General features: G+C 41.5%; 1 protein-coding gene and 1 long non-coding RNA gene across 3 annotated transcripts in view; both read right to left on the bottom strand.

Moving 5' to 3' along the window:
• Positions 1-19,692, bottom strand: part of ERBB4 (erb-b2 receptor tyrosine kinase 4) — a 1,172,496-nt gene that overhangs the window by 660,635 nt on the left and 492,169 nt on the right. For both annotated transcript variants that reach the window (XM_040439645.1, XM_040439646.1), the window contains exon 2: positions 13,982-14,133. In XM_040439645.1, coding sequence (XP_040295579.1) covers positions 13,982-14,133 — 152 coding nt within the window. The remainder of the gene's footprint in view (positions 1-13,981; positions 14,134-19,692) is intronic.
• Positions 6,192-8,423, bottom strand: LOC121007602. Its single transcript, XR_005780443.1, has 3 exons — positions 8,411-8,423; positions 8,023-8,024; positions 6,192-6,345 (listed from the first exon to the last, which is right to left on the bottom strand). It is a non-coding gene; the product is annotated as an uncharacterized LOC121007602 (long non-coding RNA).

Raw genomic sequence — 19,692 nt, forward strand, 5'->3', positions numbered from 1 at the left:
ACTGATTGAGGGGTGCGATATACCTGCTTCTACAAAATGCTGATTAAGGGGTTCTATATTCCTGCTTCCACAAAATACTGATTGAGGGGTGCGATATACCTGCTTCCACAAAATATTGATTGAGGAGTGCGATATACCTGCTTCCACAAAATACTGATTGAGGGGTGCGATATACCTTCTTCCACCAAATATTGATTCAGGTGTTCTATATACGTGTTTCCACAAAATACTGATTTAGGAGTGGGATATACTTGCTTCTACAAAATACTGATTAAGGGGTTCTGTATACCTGCTTCCACAAAATACATATTGAGGGGCGCGATATACCTGCTTCCACCAAATATTGATTGAGGCCTGCGATACACCGGCTTCCACAAAATATTGATTGAGGGGTGCAATATACCTGCTTCCACCAAATATTGATTCAGGGGTTCTATATACCTGTTTCCACAAAATACTGATTGAAGGGTGCAATATACTTGCTTCTACAAAATACTGATTAAGGAGTTCTATATACCTGTTTCCAAAAAATACTGATTGAGAAGTGCGATATACCTAATTCCACCAAATATTGATTGAGGGGTGCGATATACCTGCTTCCCACCAAATATTGATTTAGGTGTTCTATATTCCTGTTTCCACAAAATACTGATTGAGGGGTGCGATACACCTGCTTCTACAAAATACTGATTAAGGGGTTTTATATACCTGCTTCTACAAAATACTGATTGAGGGGTGCGATATACCTGCTTACACAAAATACTGATTGAGGGGTGCTATATACCTGCTTCCACCAAATATTGATTGAGGCCTGCGATACTCCGGCTTCCACAAAATACTGATTGAGGAGTGCGATAAGCCTGCTTCTACAAAATACTGAATAAGGGGTTCTATATACCTGCTTCCACAAAACACTGATTGAGGGGTGCGATATACCTGCTTCCACAAAATATTGATTGAGGAGTGCGATATACCTGCTTCCACAAAATACTGATTGAGGGGTGCGATATACCTTCTTCCACCAAATATTGATTCAGGTGTTCTATATACGTGTTTCCACAAAATACTGATTTAGGGGTGGGATATACTTGCTTCTACAAAATACTGATTAAGGGGTTCTGTATACCTGCTTCCACAAAATACATATTGAGGGGCGCGATATACCTGCTTCCACCAAATATTGATTCAGGGGTTCTATATACCTGTTTCCACAAAATACTGATTGAAGGGTGCAATATACTTGCTTCTACAAAATACTGATTAAGGAGTTCTATATACCTGCTTCCAAAAAATACTGATTGAGAAGTGCGATATACCTGCTTCCACCAAATATTGATTCAGGTGTTCTATATTCCTGTTTCCACAAAATACTGATCGAGGGGTGCGATACACCTGCTTCCACAAAATACTGATTAAGGGGTTCTATATACCTGCTTCTACAAAATGCTGATTGAGGGGTGCGATATACCTGCTTACACAAAATACTGATTGAGGGGTGCTATATACCTGCTTCCACCAAATATTGATTGAGGCCTGCGATACTCCGGCTTCCACAAAATACTGATTGAGGAGTGCGATAAACCTGCTTCTACAAAATACTGAATAAGGGGTTCTATATATCTGCTTCCACAAAATACTGATTGAGGGGTGCGATATACCTGCTTACACCAAATATTGATTATGGAGTTCTATATACATGTTTCAACAAAATACTGATTGAGGACTGCGTTATACCTGCTTCTACAAAATACTAATTAAGGGGTTCTATATACATGCTTCCACAAAATACTGATTGAGGGGTGCGATATACCTGCTTCCACAAAATACTAATTAAGGGGTTTGATATACCTGCTTCCACAAATTACTGATTGAGGGGTGCGATATACCTGCTTCCACCAAATATTGATTCAGGGGTTCTATATACCTGTTTCCACCAAATACTGATTGAAGGGTGCGATATACCTGCTTCTACAAAATACTGATTAAGGGGTTCTATATTCCTGCTTCCGCAAAATACTGATTGATGGGTGCGATATACCTGCTTCCACTAAATTCTGATTATGGGGTTGGATATACCTGCTTCCACAAAATACTGATTGAGGGGTGGGATATACCTGCTTCTACAAAATACTGATTAAGGGGTTCTATATTCCTGCTTTCGCAAAATACTGATTGAAGGGTGCGATATACAGTACAGACCAAAAGTTTGGACACACCTTCTCATTCAAAGAGTTTTCTTTATTTTCATGACTATGAAAATTGTAGATTCACACTGAAGGCATCAAAACTATGAATTAACACATGTGGAATTATATACATAACAAACAAGTGTGAAACAACTGAAAATATGTCATATTCTAGGTTCTTCAAAGTAGCCACCTTTTGCTTTGATTACTGCTTTGCACACTCTTGGCATTCTCTTGATGAGCTTCAAGAGGTAGACCGCTGAAATGGTTTTCACTTGACAGGCCTCATAAAGGGGGTTGGGACCATTAGTTGCGTTGAGGAGAAGTCAGGTGGATACACAGCTGATAGTCCTACTAAATAGACTGTTAGAATTTGTATTATGGCAAGAAAAAAGCAGCTAAGTAAAGAAAAACGAGTGGCCATCATTACTTTAAGAAATGAAGGTCAGTCAGTCAGCCGAAAAATTGGGAAAACTTTGAAAGTAAAGGCTATTTGACCATGAAGGAGAGTGATGGGGTGCTGCGCCAGATGACCTGGCCTCCACAGTCAACGGACCTGAACCCAATCGAGATGGTTTGGGGTGAGCTGGACCGCAGAGTGAAGGCAAAAGGGCCAACAAGTGCTAAGCATCTCTGGGAACTCCTTCAAGACTGTTGGAAGACCATTTCAGGGGACTACCTCTTGAAGCTCATCAAGAGAATGCCAAGAGTGTGCAAAGAAGTAATCAAAGCAAAAGGTGGCTACTTTGAAGAACCTAGAATATGACATATTTTCAGTTGTTTCACACTTGTTTGTTATGTATATAATTCCACATGTGTTAATTCATAGTTTTGATGCCTTCATAGTCATGAAAATAAAGAAAACTCTTTGAATGAGAAGGTGTGTCCAAACTTTTGGTCTGTACTGTACCTGCTTCCACCAAATATTGATTGAGGCCTGCGATACACCGGCTTCCACAAAATACTGATTGAGGGGTGCGATATACCTGCTTCCACAAAATACAACATTGAGGGGTTTGATATACCTGCCTCCACAAAATACTGATTTAGGGGTGCGATATTCCTGCTTCCACCAAATATTGATTCAGGTATTTTTGTATACCTGCTTCCACAAAATACTGATTGAGGGGTGCGATATACCTGCTTCCACAAATACTGCTCTTCTCTAGCGACTTTGGCACAGGGTCATTTTGAAAATGACAAGCACAGGAAGAGGCAGACCGTTCCGCAGGGGTGGTAGGGGTCGGGTAGGTGCACCAGGCCGGAGCCTAAGTGGGAAGTTGGGGAAGGTGCGTGCGATTACATCAAAGGAAACACCAGAGTTGGTTGAGTGGCTCAATCAGCCTTCCGCTTCTGCACCCTCCTCATCCTCTGTATCTACACCCTCCTCACTCTCTGCTGTGTGCATCCCCAAAGATACCACCACCACCATAGCCCCTCCACTCAAGTCAGAGGAATTTATTTTCCCATCCATTCCCAGACTTTACCGATGGGCGGCCATTCTTGGCATCGGATGAGGAAGAGGAGGTAGCAACGGCCGCCACCCAACAGTACCCAGATCAGCCCAAGGAGGCTATATATATATACACTCACCTAAAGAATAATTAGGAACACCTGTTCTATTTCTCATTAATGCAAATATCTAGTCAACCAATCACATGGCAGTTGCTTCAATGCATTTAGGGGGGTGCTCCTGGTCAAGACAATCTCCTGAACTCCAAACTGAATGTCAAAATGGGAAAGAAAGGCGATTTAAGCAATTTTAAGCGTGGCATGGTTGTTGGTGCCAGACGGGCCAGTCTGAGTATTTCACAATCTGCTCAGTTACTGGGATTTTCACGCACAACCATTTCTAGGGTTTACAAAGAATGGTGTGAAAAGGGAAAAACATCCAGTATGCGGCAGTCCTGTGGGCAAAAATGCCTTGTGGATGCTAGAGGTCAGAGGAGAATGGGCCGACTGATTCAAGCTGATAGAAGAGCAACGTTGACTGAAATAACCACTCGTTACAATCGAGGTATGCAGCAAAGCATTTGTGAAGCCACAACATGCACAACCTTGAGGCGGATGGGCTACAACAGCAGAAGACCCCACCGGGTAACAGTCATCTCCACTACAAATAGGAAAAAGAGGCTACAATTTTCACAAGCTCACCAAAATTGGACTGTTGAAGACTGGAAAAATGTTGCCTGGTCTGATGAGTCTCGATTTCTGTTGAGACATTCAAATGGTAGAGTCCGAATTTGGCGAAATCGAATGAGAACATGTATCCATCCTCTGATGGCTACTTCCAGCAGGATAATGCACCATGTCACAAAGCTTGAATCATTTCAAATTGGTTTCTTGAACATGACAATGAGTTCACTGTACTAAATATGCCCCCACAGTCACCAGATCTCAACCCAATAGAGCGTCTTTGATTTGTGGTGGAACGGGAGCTTCGTGCCCTGGATGTGCATCCCTCAAATCTCCATCAACTGCAAGATGCTATCCTATCAATATGGGCCAACATTTCTAAAGAATGCTATCAGCACCTTGTTGAATCAATGCCACGTAGAATTAAGGCAGTTCTGAAGGCAAAAGGGAGTCCAACACCGTATTAGTATAGTGTAGCATATAGGACGTGTGAGGGAGAACAGTGCAGATGAAGTGAAATGCAGCAGCAGCAGTGAGAGAAGTGCATCAAGGGCAGAACATGTATAGCCCCTAGCTAAGGAAATCTAACCCCAGCATCAGACCCACACAAGTCAGACGCCTTAGCCACACTAAAGGGGACAGATAAAGGAAGTGGATGACCAAAGCTAGGGCTGGACCTGCTGCACCTGGAAGTGAGCTGACATTGAGCTACCCTTCTGAGTTGTACGCAGACCAAGGGTAAGCCTGATGAGAAGAGTACATGTATCCTAATGTGTTGTCATGCCCTGATCAGGCTATGTGCGGAGGTCTGCTAGATTAGCAGCACGTGTCTAGCTTTTTGTTTTGTTTTAGAGTCGACCTAGATCCGCCTCCCTTCAGGTGCACTGGGTGGGGTTTTTGGTTTCAGTTTAAATCACACCCACTCCCAGTGTTCCTTGCGGGTTATAGCTTCTGTCTGGCTCTGTGGAAGCAAGGAAGGAAGGATTGGCTTTTCCTGCTCAGAAAAAGATAAGTTGGTTTCTGTTCTCTTGTGGTTTGCTGTCTAGGCTGTTAGAGAGATGCCTACCCCTCCAGGTTCTGAGGGAGCAGGCTGCCTCTATCCCCCTTTCACCATCTCAGGGATTTTAGGGTATTTTCAGCCCAGGCACGAGGACACGTTATTCCCACCTTAAGGGTCTGAATGTGGGCATAGCAGTATAGGGAGAGCTGATAGGGATTTGTCAGGAGGTGACCTTGATCCCCAGCTTCTCGCCTAGAAACTTGTTTGTTTGTTTTTCTATGTATTTGATATCCTGTCCGCCATGACATGTGTTCAGAGTGTATAAGGAAAGGCTAGTAGCTGTGAGATTGTTACCTCAGCCTATGGACCCCTCTAGCAATTATTGTGAGGCAGGACTTAGCCCACAGTGACTGTTCACACTCTACAGTGAAGTACAACCTCTATTTAGAGCCATATTCCTCTATGGACAGTTTGGACAATTCTTATGGAAATTGTGAATGAGCCAGGAAGGCAAGGCATATGTATAATGGCCATGTGAAGCAGTTTATTGATGTATACTCTATGCCTGAAAGATAGTCAGCCAGAAGTTACCACAGCCTGAGTGTGACCAGAGTCAGTACCTCACCTAGAGCCTGTTACTAGGATTACAGCCACAGCTAACTGTGATGTGCCTTGTATGGATGAAGATACAACTGCCTCTTCCATGTCAATGAATCTGTACATCTACCTTAATGCAACTGATTACCAGTAAATTTTCCATTTATTTATACGAACTGACTTCTCTTCATTTCTACACCTCATTTGCACCCAAGGGTGCTGGCATCACAAACTTCATGGACCGTGCCTTCCATGCACCAAAAACCCTGTACCACCAAGGGCACCTCAACCAACATCTGGCAGGAGATTCATCAACACCAGAGTGTGCCCTGAAAGAATCTGGTGCCTTCCTTCCCATCATTGCATGCCGACCCAGGGAGCTACAGAAATGTGAGTACCAACTACTACACCCATTAGGCCACCACACTCACGCGGTCCCAGTCGCTGCATATTCATAGTCAGCTTTTGGGATTATACCATATGAGGGGAGTGAGGACAGAGCAGTGAGTGAGATACGTCTTTACTATTTAGTACTGCGCTGAACAGTGAAGACGGGCAGACCTTTCCCCCACTCCGACAATAAAACAAGGTTTTGGACTGTAATTTGGGTGCAATTAAGTATTAGGTGTGCAAGCCTTTAAAGGAACAATCCCACGAAAATAATTTTTTAACTGTTCACAGGATAGATGATAAATGATGGAGATAGCACTCGGCTCTATGTGTCATGGTGTGATGGTTAGACATGCACCCTACTGCTTCATTCACACAGGGGACTCAGGGACCCTAATTCTGATGACTGGAGTCTCATAGCGATCCATAGCAATCATATAATTATTGCCTATCCTGTGAAATGAGGAGAGAGATGAGCAAATCGATTATATAGAATCAGAGATGAGTATTTCCTTGCAGTTTTTACACGCATCTTTGGTGGGGGGGGGGGGGTTGCTTTTTTTTTTCATTCATATACTTATTTTCCATTTATTTCTACCATTCCAGTAGAAACGTCTATGGAAAAAATGCATTACCATAAATGCCACACCTATGTATCATATAGGGGCAGATTTTTTATTGAAATTGTGACCATTTTTCAGTGCAATTTGTGCCAAAATACTGGAGTACAAGCTTTGTCCTGCATTTATAAAGCGTTTTAAATACTTTTCTAACCTATTTACGCATTGTCTGACATGAGGGCATGGCTTCACTGGAAAGGTGCTTGGTTTAAATATGCCTTTGTGTGCCACAAAAATGCACTTAAATTGTGGCACATTCTTGGCGTAAAACTAAACCACCTTCTAGGTGATGTGAATATAAACTAGACAGTCTTAAAGATGCAACAGATGTATCATTCAGCATCAGCCACTGAGATAAACCTGGCACAGTTTGAGACTGTCTGTCTGACTTGAAACAGGATTAGAAAATATGCCCCACTGACTACAAATATGTACCAAAGGCCGCATTCACACGAACCTAAAGAAATCTGTCTGTATTCTGGCTCTATAGGCACAGATTCTAGATGATATACCATCAGTATTGTCATCAGTATTGCTTCAGTATTTAATCAGGATTTATATGCATATTTCTTCCTCCCTGTATTTTTGATGCACTCCCATAGACTGTAGTGGGCATATTTGGAAACTCGGACATGCTGCGGATTTCAGATGTCCATGTGAATAACACAATTCATTAACATTAGCAGCGGATTCCGGTACATAAAATCCAGACCACATACAGTTGTGTTCAAAATAATAGCAGTGTGTTTAAAAAAGTGAATAAAGCTCAAATCCTTCTTAGGATAGAAATAGCTTTTATTTCCATACACACAAATGCATTGGGAACACTACACATTCTATTCCAAATCAAAACATGAAGAAAATATATCAAATTTGTGTTGTTCCTCTAAAAAAAATTGAAGAATAGTGAATATTAGACTGTTCAAAAAAATAGCAGTGTTTGTATTCTTCTTTACAAACTCAAACATTCACTATATAAACTGAAAAATGTTTGAAGATTTTGCTTTCCTTTGAATCACTTCACTAATATTTAGTTGTATAACCGCTGTTTCTGAGAACTGCTGTACATCTGTGCTGCATGGAGGCAGCCAACTTCTGGCCCCTGTGAGCAGGTATTCCTGCCCAGGATGATTGGACTACATCCCACAGTTCTTCTCTATTTCTTGGTTTTGCCTCAGAAACTGCATTTTTTGCGTCACCCCACAAGTTTTCTGTTGGATTAAGATCCGGGGATTGGGCTGACCACTCCATAACGTCAATCTTGTTGATCTGGAAACAAGATGTTGCACGTTTACTGGTGTGTTTGGGGTCGTTGTCTTGTTAGAACACCCATTTCAAGGGCATTTCCTCTTCAGCATAAGTCAGCATGACCTCTTCACGTATTCTGATGTATTCAAACTGATCCATGATCCCTGGTATGCGATAAATAGGCCCAACACCTTAGTATGAGAAACATCCCCATATCATGATGCTTGCGCCACCATGCTTCACTGTCTTCACAGTATACTGTGGCTTGAATTCAGTGTTTGGGGGTCGTCTGACAAACTGTCTCCGGCCACTAGACCCAAAAAGAGCAATCTTACTTTCATCAGTCCACAAAATGTCTCTTTAGGCCAGTCAATGTGCTCTTTGGCAAATTGTAACCTCTTCAGCACATGTCTTTTTTTCAACAGTGGGACTTTGCGGGGGCTTCTTGCAATAGCTTGGCTTCACATAGGCATCTTCTAATTGTAAGAGTACTCACAGGTAACTTTAGACCTTCTTTGATCTTCCTGGAGCTGATTGACGGCTGAGTCATTGTCATTTTGGCTATTCTTTTTGCGATCATTTTAGCTGAGCAGCCTATCATTTTCTGCACTTCATTTTATGTTTTCCCCTCTCCAATCGACTTTTTAATCAAGGTACACTGTTCTTCTGAACAATATCTGGAACGACCCATTTTCCTCAGAATTTCAGAGAGAAATGCTGCCTTCCTTCCTTAAATAAAGGCAATAATTGCCACCTGTTTTTCAAAGAATGAATGACCTCACTCATTGAACTCTGCACTTCTTTTATTTTGTACTTGCCCCTTTTAATTAGTGATTCAATTACACAGAATCAGCAGCATACATGTCATGACTGTTAGGTCTGTTGGATTTCTATTACTCTACTATACCTGCTAGTAAATTATTTGCCATGTAGAAATATAATTTCTACCAAAAACAGTGATTGATCAGGTTAGTCTGACTGCTATTATTTTGAACACAACTGTATGTATTGCAAATACACTTGGCCAAAAGTGACGAAAGATGCCATAAAAATGCACTGTTTGAAGTACATTTTATATTTTCCAATTGACTTACAGCTAACATCAAGTTTGGCTTATCTTTGGGGGAAAAAAACTGCAGGAAAAATTCAGTCAGAAGGCATTCTCTAAATGGGGATGCAGTTATTTGTGGGTCAAAAACACAGAACAGGTGTAAATCTTTCCATTACACTTTATCTCTGAGTAGGCTTCACTACTGGTTTTGGCTCACAATAACTGATGGAAGTAACTGACTAAATAACTGAAGTGTGAACTTGCCCTAAGGGTATGACCACATGGCACTGTCATGATCTGGTCAGGTTGCAGCTGTTCTGCGGTCAAGAATAGAGATGAGCGAATTTCATATTTTGAAATTCATTCACACTTTGTGGTCAAAGGTGAATTGCGTTATGGATTCCCTAACGCAATACTTTGACGGAATGCATAACGGAATGCCTTTAGAGGCATTCCGTTATTCATTCCATCATAATAGAAGTCTAAGGGCTGCAAAACGGATCTGCCTAATTTCCGTTATGCAGGGGAGTCCTCTCCTGCATAACCCTCTCCTGCATAACGTAAATTTGACGGACCTGTTTTGCAGCCCATAGACTTCTATTGTGACGGAATGCCTCTAAAGGCATCCCGTTATGCATTCTATCATAGAATTGCCTTATGGTCCGTGGTAACGGAATCCATAACGCAATTCACCTTTAACCAACAAACGAAGTGTGAATGAATTTCATAAGCGGAAATTCGCTCCTCTCTAGTCAAGAACCGTGCGGCCAGTTATCCTACAGCTGCCTTTCATTTAACTACTGAAGACTGCACCGTATAGTCGGTCTTCATTGGTAACAGACACACGGTATTGAAGTTGCCGCGTGGCCATTAACAATGAAGACTGTCTATATAGTGCGGTCTTCATTAGTTAAATGAAAGGCAGCTGTGGCCTAATTGGCCGCGCGGTTCTTGGCAACAGCACTGCCAACCAGACCAGGAACATGCCATGTGACGGTACCCTAATACTAAACCCTAGAGGTTTCTCTGAACGCTTTCCCATTAATTTTTACCATCTGGACAAGTTTAAACGGAACCTGTCACCAGAACATGCAGTGCAATCTGCATGCTGCATCTTATAGCACAGGAGGAGCTGAGCAGATAAATATACAGTTTTTTAGCAAAAGATTCAGCAAAACTTGTAATATATTGATTAAAATCTCTGCTCTTTCTAAGCTCAGTAGCTCAAGTGGGTGGTCTGACCGCTATCTATATATATATATATATATACATTTCACCATGGAAGGCTGCCATTCACTGATAAGACCCCCTACTTGGCTATTGGGTTCATAAAGAGCAGAGATTTTAATGAATAAATTACTTTTGCCACAAACCTATATATCCCTCTGCTCAGCTCCTCCTGCTCTATAAGCAGCTGCGTGCAGATTGCATTGCATTTTGTGACGACAGGTTCCCTTTAATGGTACCGTAAATACCTTTCTTTTGCAGGAAGCTTTCTTAGACACTGCAATACTACGGAAAATAGTCAATCTAAAAGCAATCCCTTGTTATTTTTGTTAACACGTTTTATTCTGGAGATCATTATGTTGTTTGCTGATTACAATGCAATCAAGCACTACGACGTTTTAAGCAGGGGATTGCTGAGCAGCAGAGAATAGAATCACCGTCTCTAGAGGCTGAGACATTTAAATGAAAAATGGATTTATTAGGTTGGAACAACGCGTGAGCCGCTACCTTTTACCTCTGGGAAAGTTGGCGTGATTTAGACTCCGCTTAAATGATATGTGTAATGACTTTTGTAGTTTCATTTCATCCATAATTAGGCAGAAATCTCAATGAAAAGGGCACATTTATTGCTCACAGATGATCCTGGGTCTGCCTGACTCGGTTTAACGTCTGTCGACGGTGTTTACGACGCTACGTCCTTGTTCACTAGGAGTTAACTGACAGATTTCTATAGGAGGTAAAATAGCAGCCTACTGTTCATGTGGATGAAGTGTAGCTCACATGTCATGCAGACTGACAGTATCTCCCCCAGTCGCCTCTCTCCCCTGGGTCACAAGCTGCGGGCACATGGCTCATGTCAGCGGCTGACAGGTTCTGCTTGTATCTATCCCTCTTCCACCTCAAATTCTGCTTTTCTTATCAGCTGCCAAAACATCACGCTAAGGAAGCCATGGAAAGCCGCTCTTCCTTCATACTTCACAGAACCATTTGTCTACACTGCAAGGATTTCGTTTTGTCCTCGATTATCTTAAAAATGATAGCATGATGTAAAACATTGTGATCATTCGATGGAATTAGCAAGCTGATGCTATGCTACTTTTTGAATGATTGGCCAACAGGGATAGGTCAGGTCTGCCAGACCGGCGTCTGCTTTCAGTGGCTTTCTGCTTTGGCTCATAGATAGTGGATCCCGAGCAATGAAACCCACTCTGACATTAATATGCCCCAACAGGGCATAAAGAAAGAAGTTATCACATATAAGATATTTATGGCACAATATATGAGGTCATGCCTTATCTTCCATGCAGCTATGTTTGTTCACCCATGAGTTGTGTGCGGCAGCTTGCCTTCTAACATTCTTTGCAATGCTTTTTGCCAAATTTGAATCAATAAAATGCATCTCCAGCATAAAGATGGCTCCGGTGGTCAATATACTTCAAACTTTCAATTGAATGGCAGATTCCTGACACATAGCTAAAAATATGTGAAATACAGGTCACATAGTCAAAAGTAATTTTACGTTTTAGGAATCAATGCCCAAAGTAATTACCCTATGCCAAAGGAACAGCAAAATCAGCTTGGCACTTTGAAAAGCCTAACAAACAGCTCCTGAAATCTCAGCTTCAGAGGCCCTTGTGTATGCAAATATTGTATTTTGTTTTGTAAAAAACTATTCTACAGTATGTAACAGATAGGAAACAATAGGATAAACGTAAGGAGAGAATACTTTATGGGGATATAGATTTCACATAATTTATCTGTGTTGATCATAAATGTGCCTGTCCACATACAAGCAAAGTCAGTAGAACCCCCTGGCTGACTATCTGATGTGTTTGGTGAAGTCCTGACTCTCCGCAACAGATCATTTTGGGGGAAAGAAAGATTGGGTATGCTGAATTCAATCATCATGCCTTATCCTTTGTTAGAAAGAAAGGGGTGCAAATTAGTTCTTAACAAGCTCTGCCTCTAATGCCACCAGATGCAAGGCAGCTATCAATGTTGGACCCTTTAAATAGGCCTTGAGATATAACTCGGATATTAAATAAGCCAGCACCTCATCTGCAGACAGCTGTTTCGGGGTGATTGCTCCTCATCAGTGCAGAGCAGAGAGTACTTGCTTGAGTAGGTGAGAGGCCTGTCATAATTTTGGGGGGTACTATCTCTCCTTGCAGAGAGAGCGCCTTAATCAGTGTGAGGAGACTTATAGGCCATACATGCTCTTCTGGAATTCTGAGAAGAAAGGGATGCAAGTGAGCTCTTAACAAGCTCTACCTCTAATGCCACCAGATGTAAGGCAGCTATCCTATAGGTCAATGTTGGACCCTTCCACTCACCCAGTTAAGCCTGTACTCTCTGCTCTGCACTGATGAGGGGCAATCACCCCAAAATAGCTGTCTGCAGATGGAGTGCTGGCTTATTTAATATCTAAGTCATGTCTCAATGCCTATTTAAAGGGTTGAACATTGACTTATAGGATAGCTGCCTTACATCTGGTGGCATTAGAGTCAGAGCTTGTTAAGAGATCATTTGCATCTCTTTCTTCCCAGAATTCCAGAGGAGGATTTATGGCCTATAAGGTCTCTTCACGCCGATTAAGACGATCTGTCCCCAAGGAGAGATAGTTATCCTTTGTTCTCACAAGAGATAAGTCATTGGCAGCGGTGTCTAGGAGTGATCTACCCAATTCTCTGTGTGAAACACATACATGCTAAGTGAATCCAAGTGTACATGCACAGATCTAGGAAGTGCAAACATCAGTGGGTTAACGTGTTAACACGACAATGTAGCGTGTTAGTCCGAAAGTGTAATTCGATAACAACTTTAAGCATTAGAAGCTTTGCACATTGTTGTACAAAGGCAGCGTGATAAGCTTGTGTGCTAATGAAAAAAACAACAAACTAACACCTGCTTCATTTCATGGGAGGGATCAAGACAAATAGCTGAAGGCCAAAAGGACACCTGTGGAAGGTGTATGGTCATGTGAGCAGGTCACTGCTGTGGCTTGTGATTGGCTGCAGTGGTCACATGTCCCTGGTCGATAGATGTTGTTTTCAGAGCTGCAGGGAGAGGAAGAGCAGGCCTGGAAACAACAGACACAGAGCCCAGCGGCAGGGACCAGGTAAGTATGATCACCACCGTGGGCAATAGATGCATTTTTAATTAATTTTATTTTTGCAGTAGTTATGCATTGATCTGGTCATACTGTAAGACCCCTGAGAACATCGTTCAGGAGAGGTGAGAAAGTGGATTGAAAACGTACCGTCAGACAAGCACCCTAATGGATTTCACTGTGAATGGCATTCTGCAGCTTGCTATGTACTGAAATACATAGAAGCTGAAAAAGACAGTAAACATTTTTTTTATTAACCCAAATAGCAAAAATGCTTTTCTGCAAACCATATATGCAGTTAAATTAAAAATTCCTCCAAGATGTCTATAGCTCTTAAGAATAACAGATTAAAATCTATCAACAGATTATAAATTACAGGTCCCATAAAGGACTAAAAAATAAACATCTTAAAATTACCCGCAGGAAGCTGAGGTTGTGCCCATGCGCAATGCTGGTGATCTCCAGATTCCCCATTACCACTTCACAGTTCTCATAATACTTGCGCAGGGACTTGTACTGTTGGTCTGGATCAGAGAGAGAGCTCAGCTTGTTCTCTGTTCCTGTACACACTGCAAGAAGAAAAAAGTAAAGTGTAAGAATAAACTTCCTGAAGAGGCAACAGACAATAAATTTACAACAGGATATAGGATTGGCATGACAACCCCTTTACATATAGCCACACAATTTTTTTCACTAAAACTAAAAATCATCAAAATAGTATTGCATCAAATTAATTTCTCTTTACTAAATACTTCTTGAAAAATTATATCTTTTAGCCACTAACTAGGAGCCCCAGTTAATTGGTTAAACTGTAATCCTATGTCCATCAGACTTTATAAGTGTCAAGCATATTTCCCAGAGTGTCATGGTCCACCAAAACTCATTGGGCTCTGGCATCTGCCCAGTTGTTTTCTGGTGCTAATGATAGCCTTGCCCAGGGGGAAGGGAGGATGGAAGGAGATTCAGAGTTTTAGAAAAATAAAGAGCTGATACCTCACCATTCCCCCACCACTCCAGTTCAGACACTGCCTAAGTCCCTCTTAGTCTCTACTGACTGGTCCTGTCTCGATACACAGGACCAATCACTGGCCAACTAAGGCTACCCCTGTGGACAGTGATTGGCAGTCGCACATTTTCTAGGGATTGATGTCTAGAGATGGGGCCAGGAAGTAAAGACCAGCGGAGACCTAAACAGCATTGGTGGGGAATTAGTGAGTATGTAATTATTTTTAAAACCCATTCAGAGCCTACTTCCACAATTTTTTTCCTGCTGAAAAACTTGCTTATAAGTTATACTTTTTTTTGCATTTTTTATTCAATGGGTAAATATGAAAAAAAAATATGCTGTAATCTAGCATTCTTTGAATGTTCAGTCAAAAACTGAGGCTACAGGACATTCAGTTTTTATTGGCACACTAATAGTTCTATAGGCTGCTATATTGATGGGATTTGCACATAGCTAGCTGTGTATGCATTCTTTATGGAATATGTTGGTGGTATATAAATAAAGAATAGGACATAAATCGATGAGTTCAAATAATTAATCTGTGCTTAGTTTACAAAGACATTCTAGTCTAGTGTGTTGACACATATCAAGATGCTGCAGTACCCAAAGTCTGCTCTTTACTCAATTGCATCATCTGTTATTTTCCATCAGTGTCAGGACCAATTTATCTCTATCTGCCCTGATAACATGGCTTTGTTAATCCTGCTCTACTTGTGAGTAAAGGAAATGTTCCATTGACCCAGACGCATGTTGCCAAGCCCAGTACTGTAGACTGGCTAATGTTATTCCTTATCCTTTCCCCCGGGGAAAACTTCAAACATTCCTGCCTGGTAAGAACTAAGCCTTGGGTCAAAGTGATTAACCTTTTTTGTGCTGCAGAGATCATCAGGGTGTCATACGTGATTGGGAAGAGGAATAAAACCAACCACATTTACGCCTACTCGACTCCCGCATCACAGTGTGGCAAGAATTATAAGTCATGAGGTCATACTGCTTTCTCTTTATGATTTATTGTTTTTGACTAATGCAACCATAGGTCTCACCACATTCAATATTCATGTATCAATAATTTTTCTGAACTAATGTTCTAAAGATTAGTTAATCGATTTGTTAGAATCGAAATTCAACCAGATTTTTTGAAAAAAATATAATTTGGTAAAAGCAGAATTTCTTCCTATTCGTTTGTGTGGAATTCCTCCAAAGAGAGAGAGAGAGAGGGAGAGAGAAAGGGAGATAGAGAGAGAGAAAGAGAGAGAGAGAGAGGTACAGACATCAAGGAAGAGAGAGAAAGGGAGAGAAATGTGCTCATTATACTGCTAATTTTGCCAGCATCGTCATGGATATAGGTTTCGGATGCACTTTAGTTATTCAGTGATTAAAATGTTTCCTTAAGTTAGCTGTACAATTGTACTAAAGGATTTGTATCAAGAGAGAGAGTATCCCAGATATATGTCAACAATGTCCGATCAGTGGAGGTCCAACCACTGTGATCCCTACTGATTATTAGAACAAAATGGCAGCAGAGCCAGGAAAGTTCAGTAGCATGCCACTTCATACCATGGGTTATGCTCAGCTCTTTTGGGTGGTTGCATGGTTAGCCAATAACTATGAGGTGCTGACTATGCTGTCTTTAAAGAAGGCAGAGAAGAGTTGACAGGAGATGAAGTGGCTCAGCCCTTTTTTTTTTAGCCCCGTTCAGCAGCAGCCTTCTTTGACTAACATAGCACACAGCATTAGAGACTAGCACAGTGCCTTGTGCATTGTTAGTCAATGGAGGCCATTGATGGATGAGACTGGTCACATGACCCTCCAGTAAAAATGATTGCAATAAACAAGGGAGAAGCAAGCATAAGACATTAGTGCTGCTATTTGTGTTGTTTCCAGAACATGTGCCGAATTAAAATTTTTTAACTTTTTTCTTACCACTGTTAGCCAATGTACTGTATATGTAAAATGACTATAAGGCACTTTGTAATATAGTCTCTGTTGACGTTCTGTGCTATTTGCTATATTTTAATAGCTATGTCTCCTTGTTGGGCAACTCTTCTGTGATGTCCGCGTAGAGGTCCTGTTCAGAATATGGCTGCTAATGGAGGATCATGTGACCAGACATTACTCAGCCTTCTCCATTCAAATACACTGCACTTGCGCTAAATTCCCAACAGTGCAAATACAGATTCAAATGTATCCGAATGGAAGAGACAAAGAGCTGCATTACTGCATTTCTACTCCTGGTACCCATAACTAAGTATTTCCATAATGTTCAATATAATCTATATTTGTTTGGCTCTTCTGTTCTGCTTTTCATTGTTTTTGCTCTCTTTCTTTCAAGATCTTTAACTCTCCTATTAGAAATGAACCTGACAAGTAATTAAAGGAATTGATTTGCACACTTCAAATCTTGCCAAATAAGTGATCTGCCATCTGTGGCATCAGCTGTTCTTCCTTGAGGTCTCCCCATGCACCTGAACTTGTGTTTATAATGGGGGGAGCCCTCCAGCAGGTGACACGCCATGAGCACAGAAATGGTACATAAGCAGCACATGCACAACCCTCTGTACACTAATCCTAAAGGCATACAATGATTGCAGCCATCTTCCTTCATCATTTACGCTTGCTTGCATAGAACTCTTAACAGGACCATTTGTCTCCAAATGACCTGCTGTAAAGGAAGTATCATATACTTCTTCTTATCATAGACTTCTATCGGCTTATGGTAACAAGGTTGAATTTCTAACTTTTATATTTCTTCCAGTGTTCTTAGAAAGACTGAATATTTACCCTCCTCTCAATTTACCATCACTCTGAATGCTTTCATTGCTTTAGTCATGTATGCTATACATATTTGCCTAAAATGAATATTAGTCCGTACACATTTAATAAACAGTTGCACAACATACATGGTCTGTGGTCAAGTGGAAGGTCACCTTCACAGAAGGTCCAAGAACTATTAAGGAATAACCTTAATTGCAGGGGCGTAGCTAAAGACTCATGGGCCCTGGTGCAAGAGTTCAACTTGGGCCCCCCTTCCTTCAGTGCTTTATGGCCAGGGGTAGGGAAGCACATTGCCTTCGTGCTGCCTAAGACAAACATTGAAATGGCACCCCCCTGTACAAATTCTTCACATTACCCCTTTCCCTCCAGCCCGAGGTGTAACTTGAACAGCATGCACTTTCTATAATACTGGTGTCTTCTTATGTGGCACAAGGGTCTTTGGGCCCCCTCAGACTCATGGGCCCGGTAGCGACTGCTACCTCTGCACCCCCTATAGCTACGCCCCTGCTTAATTGTAATGTACATATTCTAAAACATAAATCAACTTCTTAATGAAGTTGACACCCACTGGGGTTCTCTTTATGTCTGTCAGTTTAAAATTATGAATGCTGCATTTTCAAAAAATACAAAAATGACAAGTTGAAACTGATATTTTCTTAATGACTTTTAGAATATTATTTAATGATGTGAACTGCAAGAAAACTGAAATAAAGAATAATCTGAGAATTCCATAGCTACTGGACATCTCCAGTAGGGAGCAGTAGGTCATAGGTATGTAGTGTCCCAAACCTGGGGGTATCTGCAATCGTTTAATGTTTTATATTTAATGTTATGTAATGTAATGTGATGGTATGCAGTTTATTCCAGAAGAGGAGGTTATGGTTGGCAATGGTTGGCAGGAAAAGGGCTAACAACCTTGTTGCTCCCCTCTTGGAACTCCCCACTCCTTGTACCTCCTGCCAGGAAGGGGAATTCCAGTCTAGCTAGAGAGAGAGGAGAGGAGAGTTAGTGGGGGAGTGAGGAAGCACATGTCAGAGCTCCTACTCCCAAGAACCAAATGTTATTCCCCTGTGAGAGAAACTGAGGAACTAGGTATTCTTCTCCTGTGAGAACAACTTAATCATGCCTCAACAAAGCACTTGATTGCAAAGATAGCAGAGTGATTAGCTAGAAACAGCTTTACAGACACTGCTGCAAGGTTAGGGACCACAGCTCAGACACCACGACCTACCCAAACCATCGCTAAGCCAGACTAACATTAGGCTTGTACTACAGTGGGTACCTAAATCCACAAGTGCTTGCTAGTGGTAACCTATTGCCATCCAACCAGCCACCATTCCCCTGTGACTGGGACCAGAGAAACTGCAAAGTATATTTACTGCTGCTGGATGTGCCACAAGTTATATTTTGCACTCAGTAAAGAAAGACTGTTGTATGTTTACTTCGGGTCTGATTCTTCAAACTACATTTTGACCAAACCAGGGAGAGATGACCCTAGGGATTACACCGTAACACAGCATCTCATCAGGGCCAGTATCACTCCCATCCTCTGCACTGGCTCCTCAGGGGCTCACTGGAAATATTCTCCCTGAGATGTCCATAGTTTTTGGTATTCATGTTTACCAGAATTACCTTATTTTTCAGATTCCAAAGTTATTCCTGTAGAATCCTTAAATAAATAGTACTTTATAATGAAATTCTGTAAGCATTTGATGGACAAGAATGAGGTGCATGGTTCTTTGAGACAGTATTGCAAGATTGGACTCAATCAGAGATATACCTAAAGCTGAGCACGCTCTCCCTGATGTTTGACTGACAGGACCGGACATCTCACACCTGAACAGCTGCTCTGAGTAGCTGCTCTCTCATCTCCAGTGATGGTATTTCCATACACCGTTAATAGTTATTTCTCCCAACCTCAATCATAATGTATATGCTTGCAATAGAGAAAAGACACCTCTAGCAGTAGCGTATTTCTCTTCAGAACAAATGTATTGGTCATTTTGAAACATGCTTGACCACTCCTTCTACCAACATCTGGGGACAGGGGAGAGCACACATGGGGTTAGTGGGGAGTCTGGACACATAATGCTCATTACATTGGTGGCAGATGTTGCCAAAATTGTCTAGTTTGAAATTCACCTAGTGTGTATGGCCATGTAGTTCACAGTCAAAAATCTGGAGTGGGGAAATCAAATTTTTATCATAAACTAATAGCTTGCCATCAATTTCATTCATGTGCTAATGGAAACCACTAGATGTGTGTGTGGCACTGTAAATTCAAGCTCCTTCTGCTAAGTCAGCCTCAGGGGTGTGTATTGGGATGGTTGGCCCTATTTTATCTCCA

The sequence above is a fragment of the Bufo bufo genome, chromosome 7 (genome assembly GCF_905171765.1).
Source record: "Bufo bufo chromosome 7, aBufBuf1.1, whole genome shotgun sequence".
Lineage (NCBI taxonomy): Eukaryota > Metazoa > Chordata > Amphibia > Anura > Bufonidae > Bufo > Bufo bufo.